The sequence below is a fragment of the Phocoena sinus genome, chromosome 10 (genome assembly GCF_008692025.1).
Source record: "Phocoena sinus isolate mPhoSin1 chromosome 10, mPhoSin1.pri, whole genome shotgun sequence".
In the NCBI taxonomy this organism is placed as follows: domain Eukaryota; kingdom Metazoa; phylum Chordata; class Mammalia; order Artiodactyla; family Phocoenidae; genus Phocoena; species Phocoena sinus.
In genome coordinates this window covers 86,259,235-86,272,799 of record NC_045772.1, presented here as the reverse complement: position 1 = coordinate 86,272,799, position 13,565 = coordinate 86,259,235, and the positions used below count along the sequence as shown (strand labels likewise).

Sequence of the window (13,565 nt, the reverse complement as noted above, 5' to 3'; positions counted from 1 at the left end):
TGATCACTGTCAGATTGAGGTAGGACTCATGCTGCAGTGACCAATACTTTACATGATAGAAATGTGTGTGTGTGTGGAGAGTGTGCATGTAAGTATAAGCATGAGGGTCTGTAAGTGTGCATCCATGTGAATGTAGGAGTGTGTGTGATTGTCACTGTATATGTGTGTATGTGTGTTGGGTGTCATTATATCACATAAGTCTATCATTTCCACTGAGTTGTCTAAGATTTCAAGTTCCCTTTCAGGAAGATATTATCACTATCCCCAAGTCCACTCAATTCTCCTACACACTAGCCCTCTCCCTGGGTAAAAATACAAGTTGATAACAAACATCTCAATTTTGCCTTTATTGCATCCAGCTTGTAAGCCAAAATACACCCTTTAAAAAATCAACTGCAATGCAAAGTGACACTTCAGGCACTTGTCACAGAGAATTCAACCAGGAACAAACTGCATTCTCTCTCTTCCCAAAAGCTCTTTTAAGAAATCTGATATTTGAGAGAGACAGCTAACTGGACTAGTTAACTGTCATGGCTGATTCCCTCATGACAATTTCCTCAGGGAAGAACTCACCTCTTTGAATAACATGACCTCATCTACTTACTGGCATGGCTTCACTGCCCTCAAGGATAGTGTTTTGTGTCCTCAGCTCGGCTAGTGGAAGTGTCCCTGCCTTTTGCAAAAGCAGAGGAAAAACCCTTTCCATTCATTTTCTTTCTTAATACATAACTCTGCTGTGTTTTATTTTTATTATGCTGTGTTTAATTTTTTATCCTGTTTACTTTTATAAGCTTTCTTGAATACTTTTGAGAATCTCACTCAAGGGTAGCTCTCCTACAGGCTTAAAGGGGAATTTTGTGTAAAGAAAATTGAGGTTTAGAGGGCTAGCTTATTACATTGTATCCTCACAACACACAAGATAAGACTACTTAGCAGATAAGGAAACTGAGGCTAAGAGAGGCTGAATGACTTATCTAAGGCATTTAGTTACTATAAACATGATTTATCTCTTTATATCAATAACAAAGACTAGCATAGAGTCTCCTAGGAGGCACATGGCAAATGTTTGTTGAATGACTAAATTTACTTATCTCTGAACACATACAGTCATTCAAGAAAAAAATAAACCTTTGTATCAGTTAATTCAATATTTCAGTAAAAACAGAACTTCTGAGCCTCAGTCACCCTCCCCATCTTGCCACTACAGTCAGATAATTTATTTTGCTTGATATGTATTAGGTTATTACAGAGTTGGTTGTATCATCAGCTCATTGAACATAGAAATATGGAATTGTGGAAATAACTTTCTAAATGCAAAAGTGAGTTAAATTTTGAGAGGATACAAGTGTATTTTCTACCTTTAAAATGACATTTAAATACACTAGACAGTAGAATACAGGTATCTTTTTTGACCTTCCTGGTTATATTATGTAGTTTATGAATCATATTAGTCAACTTTTCTGTTAACAGCAATGATAGAAATGAAGTAGTAAAAAGAGTTCTGCTCAGACCAAGACCTACATAAAAGTATTTGCTCTCTCATATGGCAGGTGTCAATGGAATAGATCACACGAAATCCCTGTCTTCATAGATATCATAAAGTCTATTCCAACCACTATCTCAGGATTTCCTAAGGATCAAATGTGGAAATGTTTGTAAAACTGTCTTGAAATTGTACCACATTGAATAAGTAAAGAAATAAGAACTGTTAATATCATTCAGAGGTTTGCCTTCTAAAACAACTGAAAATATAACTTTAAATAATATCTGCTCTTCACTTGAGGATTTTCATTAGATCATGAAGAACAACACTGAGAAATGCTTTAATATTTAGCTCAATCTGGTATTTTAGAGATGCTTAATGCTGCTTTGCCTTTATCTTATTTCAGAAATGTTGAACCTGAACTGAAATCACTTGCCATGGGTTTCCATTCACTAACTATTCGAACACTAGGTATGATAAATATGTAGATGGTAAATTCCAGGTATAAATTTTCATGTCAAAGATCAAAGACTGAATGTAACTGATTTCCAATTATCAGAAAGTTTCTTTAAAAAGGTATAAGTAAAATATCATTTTAATGTTTGTGGTAAATGAAAAATAATGAGATAAAGGAGAACTAAATGACCTAAAAGAGAATTTCATTGTCAGTTCTATTTAGAATCAATCTGTAAGAACAAGGCATCATCATAGTTGTATTATATCCTTTCTAAAACAAAGATCAGTGGTCTCCAAGAATTTAAGACTTAGGAATATTTCTTCCCATACGCAGAGTGCAGGACCTTCCTTCTATGCTGAGGGGGGTAATGCCCAAAACAGCTCAGGAGACCTGGGAGATTGTGCAAAACAACAGATGAGGACTTTCACAGTCCCTCAGACTAGTTCTCTAAGGCTGGGGCAGATAACCTTTAATAGAAATTTAAAATGCAGAAGGGAATGGATGTTACTGAACTCAGGTCTGGCTGTTCCCTGTTCAAAAGCCAATATTTGAGAGGCAAGTGTTGGTAGAAAGGAAAGTTGCTTTAATCAGAAAAGCCAGCAATCTAGGGAGAAGGCAGACTCATCCCAAAACCATCTCTGAAGATTCTGCTCAGCCATGATAGTTTTTAAAGGGAAAAAGGGGAAATAGTCTCAGTTAATTATTAAGGCAGGAGGTCAGATTCCTCATTTTTTCACTTCATGCAGACCTGCTGACTACTCCTGATCTTTCTTTGGATGCTATCTTGCCCGTGTGGTCTGCTTGCAAGTTTGCTAAGAGGGCACTAGGGATAAAGAGTCAATCATTTTTTAATTACTTAATTCTTCATTCCTACTCCTTTTAATCTAGGAAAAGAATCCACAGGTTAGGCAAGGCATGGTGTGCATTAAGTAGAGCACAAGTCAGGAGTTAGATTAAATGTTACCTAGTGATCTGTTTTTTATAATTAAGGTTTAAGGGGAACAGAAATAGACAAACAGAAAAGGAGCAAAAGAGCTGCTGGTCAGACATCATTCCATTCCATGGGATTAGGGATGAAAGTCCATCTTCTATAATTTCATGCCGACATAGGGCACTGTAGTCTTAAACTGGAAGATGTCGACATGGATCTGTAGTATCTTTTTGCTGATAATTTTAGAGGCCCACCTACATATACAGGCAGAGTAAACTACAATTATTTTGATGCCCACAAAATATAGATTATCATGAGCAATAATGTTAATCCCATTATCTGAAGCCAGTTCTTGGAATTGTGCTAGCCGTAGATGGAGCAGCTTATGGCATGGCTATAGGCTGGTCATTAGGCGGTTAGCTTTTTCTCTTTGGTGGCAGTTATGGTATCTGCAACACAACTCAGGGATGTACATCAGACACTGGAAAGATTCTGTGACTCTGCTGTCCTAATCATTAACTGCTTGAGCTTGCTCTTTTGTGACTCAGGAAGGCCTGGGAGACTTCATCTTTTCTACAAACAAGAGGCAGGGGACATGGAGGGACCTTTGTACTTGCAGGGGCCCACAGGGTTCTGCTTGGTTTCATGGGAGCTAAAATTCTAGAACTGAGCATCTTAGAATGGGGAGTGCTCTGAATGAAAGAAAGCTAGGAAGTTGTGTTTTGTTGTTGCTGTCAAATAGTAATGCTATAGAATCTAGAGGCTAAAGGCCTATTTCTAAATATTCAGATGAGGTGATTAGTACAAGATTTAGAAAATTATCCTTTTCCCTTTGTTGCCATTTGCCATTTATACCATACAGTTTCCTGTTGGTAGCTTAACAACTTCTAACCTAACCCCTGTGCTACTGCTTTTTAAGACCTGTTAACATTATATGCTTATTCCTGGGAAGTAGGAAAAGGACATGACTGCTCTAGGAACTGGGGTAGGCAACTGATCATGGCCGGGAGGCAACCACCGATGGCTGAAAGAAAAGGAAATGGGAGGGTGTCAATCCTTGGGACTCTTGCAAGCAAAAGAAAGAAGCATAACTATGGCCAAGTTACAATGGAGCAGGTGTCCAACAAGTATATTTGGGAGAAAATCACAGATCCTCAAAGGTAAAAGGAGAAAATATAAAAGGTATGGGAGAGAAGAAGATGGAGGTACTGTAGGATGATAAGGGCTGTGAGTGAGCTACAAAGTGCTAAGAGTTCTAAAGAGGATAGTTATTTCCAGCTGGCAGGAATAGTGCAAACTTTATGGAAGAGGATCATATAGTTGGAATCATACCGTAAGTAGTTTTTCAGACTGCCTTCTTTCAGTTAGCTATGTGCATTAAAGTTTCTACCTTGTCTTTTGTAGCTCTCTGTCCAATCCTGGCAGTTCCTCTAGATCCAATGGAGATGCCTCACGCCTAGAATCTAAGCTATAGAAGTTAGCAGATAGAAAGAGAATTTGGGGAGCTAGTATTCCTTCTGATATGCTGAAATGAGATTGAGAATAGAAGAAGTTCCTCTAGAGACATAAAATAGAAAAAAAGGAATTTTGCTATTCTGATTTTGAGCATCCTATTTTGATACGTCCAGTATATGGCCCAATGGAATCTAACTCTTCTAGGGGAGAAATACATACTGAGGACCAAATGTCCAGTCACAAACAACTGTCTGAACACAATGTAAATTGTGGAAGGTATATTAAACTGAAACAGGTATTTGGAAAACAAGTTATCTGAAGTTTTCAATTTTCAATAATATAAGACCACGTTTGTTACCTGAAACATTTAATTCATTAAGTTTGATCAAACTAGTGCTATTTTTATATAAGAAAAATAAATTGTTGGCACACAGTTTTCATTTTTCAAAGGAATGGCTTAGATTTGTAGAAACCTGTGAATTCCTAATCCAGTAACAGTTTTCCTCAGATATATTCGTCTCAGACACCAGTTCCTTGACATTCTAAGAGTTCTCACTCTCAGAAAATTGAGACTGATTAAAAGTAAATGAAATTGGCAAAACTGTAAACTATGAATCACTACCATTTTTATGTAACAATATAAAATTTGAAAATTAGCATATCTATAAAATCTGGTCAAGTTACTAATGCTTAGAATTAGGAGTCAATGTCAGAGTTTATTAAAATAGCAGTAAAAGCAGATGGGCACTTCTGCTATAAGACAACATGTGTGTTCCTGAAAATCCTCAAATTCTGCAAAATCATACACTACAAATAAAAACTGGGTTAGGTACAGGCCACTGAAGAAACCTAGGTATCGTTATGATCAGAACATCAACAGAAGCAAAATTCATCACCACAGGCCCTTGGACAGCCCAGGCTGCTTCAGGAGGTATTAAAAATGAATACAATCGGGCTTCCCTGGTGGCGCAGTGGTTGAGAGTCCGCCTGCCGATGCAGGGGACACGGGTTCGTGCCCCGGTCCGGGAGGATCCCGTGTGCCGCAGGGCGGCTGGGCCCGTGAGCCATGGCCACTGAGCCTGCACGTACAGAGCCTGTGCTCCGCAATGGGAGAGGCCACAACAGTGAGAGGCCCGCGTACCGCAAAAAAAAGAACACAATCAATGGAGAAAAAATGCTTCATGACTCCAAGAAGGTGGGAGTGGAGCCCTGAGGCCAAAAAAAAAAAAGCACAGCCTACCAGGAGCCTAGCACTCAGTGAAGCTGGGCCTGTGCTTCTCTGGGTAGGAAGTCCTAGTGTTGACATTCACCGTTTTTTTTTTTTTTTAAGATTTTTTTTTTTAGATGTTGGGGGTAGGAGTTTATTAATTAATTAATTAATTATTGCTGTGTTGGGTCTTCGTTTCTGTGTGAGGGCTTTCTCTAGTTGTGGCAAGAGGGGGCCACTCTTCATCGCGGTGTACGGGCCTCTCACTATCGCGGCCTCTCTTGTTGTGGAGCACAGGCTCCAGACGCGCAGGCTCAGTAGTTGCGGCTCACGGGCCTAGTTGCTCCGTGGCATATTGGATCCTCCCAGACCAGGGCTCGAACCCGTGTCCCCTGCATTAGCAGGCAGATTCTCAACCACTGTGCCACTAGGGAAGCCCCCACCTTTTAATTTACTTAAAAATAGAGTTGAAAAATCTCTTGCCTTTGCAGCAATTGAGCTGAGAGATTTTCCCTTTCCCTGTGAAGTTATAACTCTACTCCTGCTATTCTAGCTGTCCTTGCCTAAGAAAAATTACATATGAACCAATATAACTTCTATGTTTTACTGACAACATTCTCCTTTTTACCAACCAGGCTTAATTGGCATTATAAGAAGAACAATGTACAGGCATATAATCTTCCTTCTTCCCTATATGTGTTGGCATGGTGAGGGTAGATAAAAGATGTCTATGCTATTGTATGTGATTTGAGCTTTGGAGATTCCTCATAATCTTGATTCTTGAGTAGAGTTAGGCCAAATCAATGGACAAGTGCTCCAAAATTTTTTTTTCAAAATTTTTAATTTCTACATAATCCAAATATATCAGAGTGGAATATCACTTTTTCCTTTGAAATATGTTCCTTGGGTTGACATCTTCTCATCTTATGTTGCAGGAGGAATTCCAGCTCCTATATATTTTGGGGCTCTGATTGATAGAGCTTGTATGAAGTGGTCTGTCAACAACTATGGGAAGCAAGGGTCTTGTCGGATATACAATTCCACATTATATGGGTAAGTTGTCATAAATATATTTCATTAATTGATTTTTTCCTTTGACTATGTTAATTACTAAAGAATGAGATATTTTCAGTGTAATAATAATATTAGGAATTATAGCTACCATTTAATAAACTTTGTAAACAACTAAAAGTTATAGAATTAATTCCATTCAGTTAAACCTAATAATTGTTCAAAGTATCTTTTGCATAAAGCTTCTCAACATTTAGTTAATAACGTTATGAGGCGACTGCTTCCCAACCTACCAGGTCAGTGGTCATCAATCTTTCCTGCTCATAATAATCACCTGAGGAGCTTTAAAAAATATTAATTTATTTTTTTCCTTTTTTGGCTGTGCCATGCAGCTTGCAGGATCTTAGTTCCCCAACCAGGGATTGAACCCGCACCCTTAGCAGTAAAAACATGGAGTCCTAACCACTGGACCACCAGGGAATTCCCCAAAAATGCTAACTTCTATTTTGAAATACTTACTTCAATTTTGATTTAATTGGTCAGGGGGTGTGCCCTGGGGAATGGGAGTTTTAAAATCTCCTTATGTGATTCTTATGTTCAATCAAAGCTGAGAACCCTTGGACTAGACCATGTGTATGTACTAGGTAATTTTATGTGGCTTTGTGAAAAATTTTCAGTAGACCACAGGGCAGGGCTTCGTAGACAGCAAGCCTATAAGGTAAACATTGGCTCCTGGTTCAATATAAATGGATTCAATCTGATTATCTCACAGTCGGTTGATTTCCTTTATAATCTGTTCTCATTACACATGAACTAATCTGTCTCTGAGAAAGTTAAACATTCCAAATATACCTTATTTTACGGATAGCACTTGGGCAGATCGTGAACCATCCTTAGTTTCTGTGGGTTAATAGTCCTTTAAAAATAATCACAAACTTCTTATACTCCAATCAAAAGAATCACTGAAATTGTTACTTCAATGTTTTTATGTAAGATTTCAAACATCATTTTTTAAAGGCCCTCTGCATACTGAAGAGCAACACTGTAAAGTGTTTTCCAAGTAAAAACTGGCTTTTTTTCTCTTTTCACAGAAATACTTTCTTTGGCTTGACTACAGGCTTAAAACTCCCAGCTCTTGTTTTATATGTTGTATTAATTTCTGTTATGAAGAAAAAATATCAAGGAAAAGATATCAAGACATCAGAAAATGAAAGAAAATCCGTGAACGAAGCGAATTTAGAACCGTTAAGTAGTGATGCCGCAGTGGACCGTGAAACACATATTTAAGGGGAGAAAAAAATTCTTCTGCTGCTGTGTTTTCAACTAACATTGTATTAATTGAGTAGGATGTTATTTTTGAGCAGTTCCTGGTCCCTTCACTGACAATTTTCACATTCTATACTAATGATGGAACAATGAATCACCTATGAATTTATGACAATGAAACAAACTATAAATGGGAAAAAATGGGAGTACTCATTGTTAAGGTGTGGCTATGCATTTGTGGTTAAGATTATAATATATGATCCATACAAATTTAAAGTGAAATGTATGGTTAATATGTAATAGAAGAAAATGTATTTGCTCTGGTAATTGTAACGCAATAAAACCGGTGACTAGAAGATAGGTAGAGGTGAAAAAGGAAGAGAGAAATTAATAGTCTAAATAAGAAGAAAAGCTTAATACCTTTCTTTTTAAAACAAGAACCAAAACCAGTTTGGACTATGTTACTCAAGCCTAAAGTCTAGTATAATGGAGGGCTTATGCTATCGTGACATCTGTCATTCATGTGTTAAGTCATGTATTTCCCAGACCTTATTAATTTCTAATTTGACTATCAGCACTTGATACATCTTCTTCCAACCTCTCATTAAAATACTGCTGAAGAAATAGAACTAATAGAAAATTTCCAAGCTGCAACTGTCAGACAACATATTACAGAATGTGTTAAGTTTCTTTCAAGCCCATGGATATGGATTAAGAAACGCTGACATTAACCTGAGAAAGCAAAGCCCATTTAAAAGATGTGTCTTCATTTTGTTTGTCTGCTCTCTGGCAGAAATGGAGTCTGCACCAAATCATTTATCAACTCTCAATTGCATGGCTTTTTGTGTGTTTCTGTTTGGTGCACAGAGATCTTTCACACCCTCACAAGTAGGATAAGAAGTAGAGTGAATGAGAACAAATATTTGAATACTGCATTTGCTAGTGATGGCAGCTTTATTATAGTGAATGCTAGAAGTTGTAGTTTTTATTCTGAATGGCAAAAAAAAAAAAAATGTAGGTCATCAGATTCAACTGTGAAACACTTTTTTAAAAGAAACCACAATCATACACCCACATGAGATTCTGATTCAAAACATCTGTGATACAGCCAGGACATCTCCTTTAAAAAAAAATTCACATAGAGCCCTTGAAAAAGAGACACAAAAAAACAAGCCACATGACAGGAGAAGATGTTCCTGAGTATACCAAAGTCACACAACATGAATGCTTGCTACAATCTCAGAATTACACTGGAAGTCATATATATTAACCTATTCTCAAACAGTAAACCTGAGAAAAGATTCATTAATCACAAAAGCAGAAATTTGGAAAAATCACCCACAGCTGGTTGATGGGTCTCATGGGATCTTGTATCATTAAAAAAAGATAGAAAATTACAGAGCTGTGTTTTAAAACATTGCAGAGAAAATAAAGGCACTATCTTGAATATTTATTTCTTTACCAATTATCGAATGTCAAAAATCTGACAGGTAAAATGAAATATGACAGTAAACAAAAACAAAGAACTATACTATCTCATGGAGCGCTTTACAATGGTGTGTTAGTTTCTGTTTTATAACAAAGGGAATCAATTATACATATACATATGTCCCCATATCTCTTCCCTCTTGCGTCTCCCTCACTCCCACCTTCCTTATCCCATCCCTCTAGGTGGTCACAAAGCACTGAGCTGATCTCCCTGTGCTATGCGGCTGCTTCCCACTGGCTATCTATTTTACGTTTGGTAGTGTATATATGTCCATGCCAATCTCTCACTTTGTCCCAGCTTACCCTTCCCCCTCCCCATATCCTCAAGTCCATTCTTTAGTAGGTCTGTGTCTTTATTCCCATCTTGCCCCTACGTTCTTCAGGACCATTTTTTTTTTTTTTTAGATTCCAAATATATGTGTTAGCATACAGCATTTGTTTTCCTCTTTCTGACTTACTTCACTCTGTATGACAGACTCTAGGTCCATCCACCTCACTACAATTTCGTTTCTTTTTATGGCTGACTAATATTCCATTGTATATATTTGCAACATCTTCTTTATCCATTCATCTGTTGATGGACACTTAGGTTGCTTCCATGGCCTGGCTATTGTAAATAGAGCTGCAATGAACATTGTGGTACATGACTCTTTTTGAATTATGGTTTTCACAGGCTATATGCCCAGTAGTGGGATTGCTGGGTCGTATGGTAGTTCTATTTTTAGTTTTTTGAGGAACCTCCATACTGTTCTCCATAGTGGCTGTGTCAATTTACATTCCCACTAACAGTGCAAGAGGGTTCCCTTTCCTCCACACCCTCTTCAGCATATATACGGGTCTTGTTTTTGTATCCATTCAGCCAGTATATGTCTTTTGGTTGGAACATTTAATCCATTTATATTTAAGGTAATTATCAATATGCATGTTCCTATTCCCAGTTTCTTAATTGTTTTGGCTTTGTTATTGCAGGTCTTTCCCTTCTCTGTGTTTCCTGCCTAGAGAAGTTCCTTTAGCATTTGTTGTAAAGCTGGTTTGGTAGTGCTGAATTCTCTTATCCTTTGCTTCTCTGTAAAGGTTTCAATTTCTCCATCAAATCTGAACGAGATCCTTGCTGAGTAGAGTAACCTTGGTTGTAGGATTTTCTCCTTCATCACTTTAAGTAAGTCCTGCCAACTCCCTTCTGGCTTGCAGAGTGTCTGCTGAAAGATCAGCAGTTAAGCTTGTGGGGATTCCCCTGTGTGTTATTTGTTGTTTTTCCCTTGCTGCTTTTAATATTTTGTCTTTGTATTTAATTTTTGGTGGTCTGATTAATATGTGTCTTGGCATGTTTCTCCTTGGATTTATCCTGTATGAGACTCTCTGTGCTTCCTGGACTTGACCAACTATTTCCTTTCCCATACTAGGGAAGTTTTCAACTATAATCTCTTCAAATATTTTCTCATTCCCTTTCTTTTTCCCTTCTTATTCTGAAACCCCTATAATTCGAATGTTGGTGTATTTAATGTCCCAGAGTTCTCTGAGACTGTCCTCAGTTCTTTTCATTCTTTCTTCTTTATTCTGCTCTGCAGTAGTTATTTTCACTACTTTATCTTCCAGGTCACTTATCCGTTCTTCTACCTCAGTTATTCTGCTATTGATCCCTTCTAGAGAATTTTTAATTTCATTTATTGTGTTGTTCATCATTGTTCGATTGCTCTTTAGTTCTTCTAGGTCCTTGTTAAATGTTTCTTGCATTTTGACTATTCGATATCCAAGATTTTGGATCATCTTTACTATCATTATTCTGAATTCTTTTTCAGGCAGACTGCCTATTTCCTCTTCATTTGTTAGGTCTGGTGGGTTTTTACCTTGCTCCTTCATCTGCTGTGTGTTTTTCTGTCTTCTCATTTTGCTTAACGTACTGTGTTTGGGGTCTCCTTTTCTCAGGCTGCAGGTTCGTAGTTCCCATTGTTTTTTGTGCCTGTCCCCAGCGGCTAAGGTTTGTTCAGTGGGTTGTGTAGGGTTCCTGGTGGAGGGGAATAGTGCCTGTGTTCTGGTGGATGAGGCTGGATCTTGTCTTTCTGGTGGGCAGGTCCACGTCTGGTAGTGTGTTTTGGGGGTGTCTGTGGACTTATTATGATTTTAGGCAGCCTCTCTGCTAATGGATGGGGTTGTGTTCCTGTCCTGCTAGTTGTTTGGCATAGGGTGTCCAGCACTGTAGCTTGCTGGTCGTTGAGTGAAGCTGGGATGAAGATGGAGATCTCTGGGAGATTTTCGCCGTTTGATATTACATGGAGCCGGGAGGTCTCCTGTGGACCAGTGTCCTAAAGTTGGCTCTCCCACCTCAGAGGCACAGCACTGACTCCTGGCTGCAGCACCAAGAGCCTTTCATCCACACAGCTCAGAATAAAAGGGAGAAAATATGAAAGAAAGAGAGAGAGAGAGAGAGAAAGGAAGGAAGGAAGAAAGAAGATAAAATAAAATAAAGTGAAATAAAATAAAATAAAGTTCTTAAAATAAAAGATAATTATTAAGAAAAAAATTTTTTTAAAGTAACAAAAACAAAAACTGATGGATAGAACCCTAGGACAAATGGTAAAGGCAAAGCTATACTGACAAAATCACACACAGAAGCATACACATACACACTCACAAACAGAGGAAAAGGGGAAAAAATATATATATCTTTGCTCCCAAAGCCCACCTCCTTGATTTGGGATGATTCGTTGTCTATTCATGTATTCCACAGACGCAGGGTACATCAAGTTGATTGTGGAGATTTAATCCGCTGCTCCTGAGGCTGCTGGGAGAGATTTCCCTTTCTCTTCTTTGTTCTCACAGCTCCAAGGGGCTCAGCTTTGGATTTGGCCCCGCCTCTGCGTGTAGGTCGCCGGAGGGCGTCTGTTCTTCCCTCAGACAGGACGGGGTTAAAGGAGCCGCTGACTCGGGGGCTCTGGCTCACTCAGGCCGGTGGGAGGGCGGGGTACGGATGCCTGAGGCGGCAGAGGCCGGTGTGACGTTGAAACAGCCTGAGGCGCACCGTGCGTTCTCCCGAGGAAGTTGTCCCTGGATCCCGGGACCCTGGCAGTGGCGGGCTGCACAGGCTCCCCGGAAAGGGGGTGTGGATAGTGACCTGTGCTTGCACACAGGCTTCTTGCTGGCGGCAGCAGCAGCCTTAGCGTCTCATGCCCGTCCGTTGCGAGCACAGGCTCTGGACGCGCAGGCTCAGCGGCCATGGCTCAAGGGCCCAGCTGCTCCGTGGCATGTGGGATCCTCCCGGACCGGGGCACGAACCCGTGTCCCCTGCATCAGCAGGCCGACTCTCCACCACTGTGCCACCAGGGAAGCCCTGAGTCCGCGCTTTTAGCTGCGGCTCGCGCCCGTCTCTGGAGCTCCTTTAAGCAGCGCTCTTAATCCCCTCTCCTCGCGCACCAGGAAACAAAGAGGGAAGAAAAAGTCTCTTGCCTCTTCGGCAGGTCCAGACTTTTCCTGGACTCCCTCCCGGCTAGCTGTGACGCACTAACGCCCTGCAGGCTGTGTTCACGCCGCCAACCGCAGTCCTCTCCCGGCGCTCCGACCAAAGCCCGAGTCTCAGCTCCCAGCCCCGCCCGCCCCGGTGGGTGAGCAGACAAGCCTCTCGGGCTGGTGAGTGCTGGTCGGCACCGATCCTCTGTGCGGGAATCTCTCCGCTTTGCCCTCCGCACCCCTGTTGCTGTGCTCTCCTCCGCGGCTCCGAAGCTTCCCCCTCCACTACCCACAGTCTCCGCCCGCGAAGGGGCTTCCTAGTGTGTAGAAACCGTTCCTCCTTCACAGCTCCCTCCCACTGGTGCAGGTACCGTCCCTATCCTTTTGTCTCTGTTTATTCTTTTTTCTTTTGCCCTACCCAGGTACGTGGGGGGGTTTCTTACCTTATGGGAGGTCTGAGGTCATCTGCCAGCGTTCAGTAGGTGTTCTGTAGGAGTTGTTCCACATGTAGATGTATTTCTGATGTATTTGTGGAGAGGAAGGTGAGCTCAGCGTCTTACTTTTCCGCCATCTTGAAGCTCCTCCCCGTTTGTAGATTTTTTGATGATGGCCGTTCTGACCGGTGTGAGATGATATTTCATTGTAGTTTTGATTTGCATTTCTCTAATGATTAATGATGTTCAGCATTCTTTCATGTGTTTGTTGGCAATCTGTATGTGTTCTTTGGAGAAATGTCTATTTAGGTCTTATGCCGATTTTTGATTTGGGTTGTTTCTTTGGTATTGAGCTGCATAAGCTGCTAGTAAATTTTGGAGATTAATCC

General features: G+C 40.1%; 1 protein-coding gene across 1 annotated transcript in view; it reads left to right on the top strand.

The window, feature by feature from the left end:
* The window catches only part of LOC116760684 (solute carrier organic anion transporter family member 1B3-like), a 58,093-nt gene extending 49,904 nt beyond the window's left edge, over positions 1–8,189 (top strand). Inside the window, exons 13-15 of the mRNA XM_032645945.1 lie at positions 1,890–1,954; positions 6,469–6,586; positions 7,636–8,189. Coding sequence (XP_032501836.1) covers positions 1,890–1,954; positions 6,469–6,586; positions 7,636–7,831 — 379 coding nt within the window. The 3' untranslated portion in view covers positions 7,832–8,189. The remainder of the gene's footprint in view (positions 1–1,889; positions 1,955–6,468; positions 6,587–7,635) is intronic.
* Positions 8,190–13,565: the final 5,376 nt, after the last annotated feature.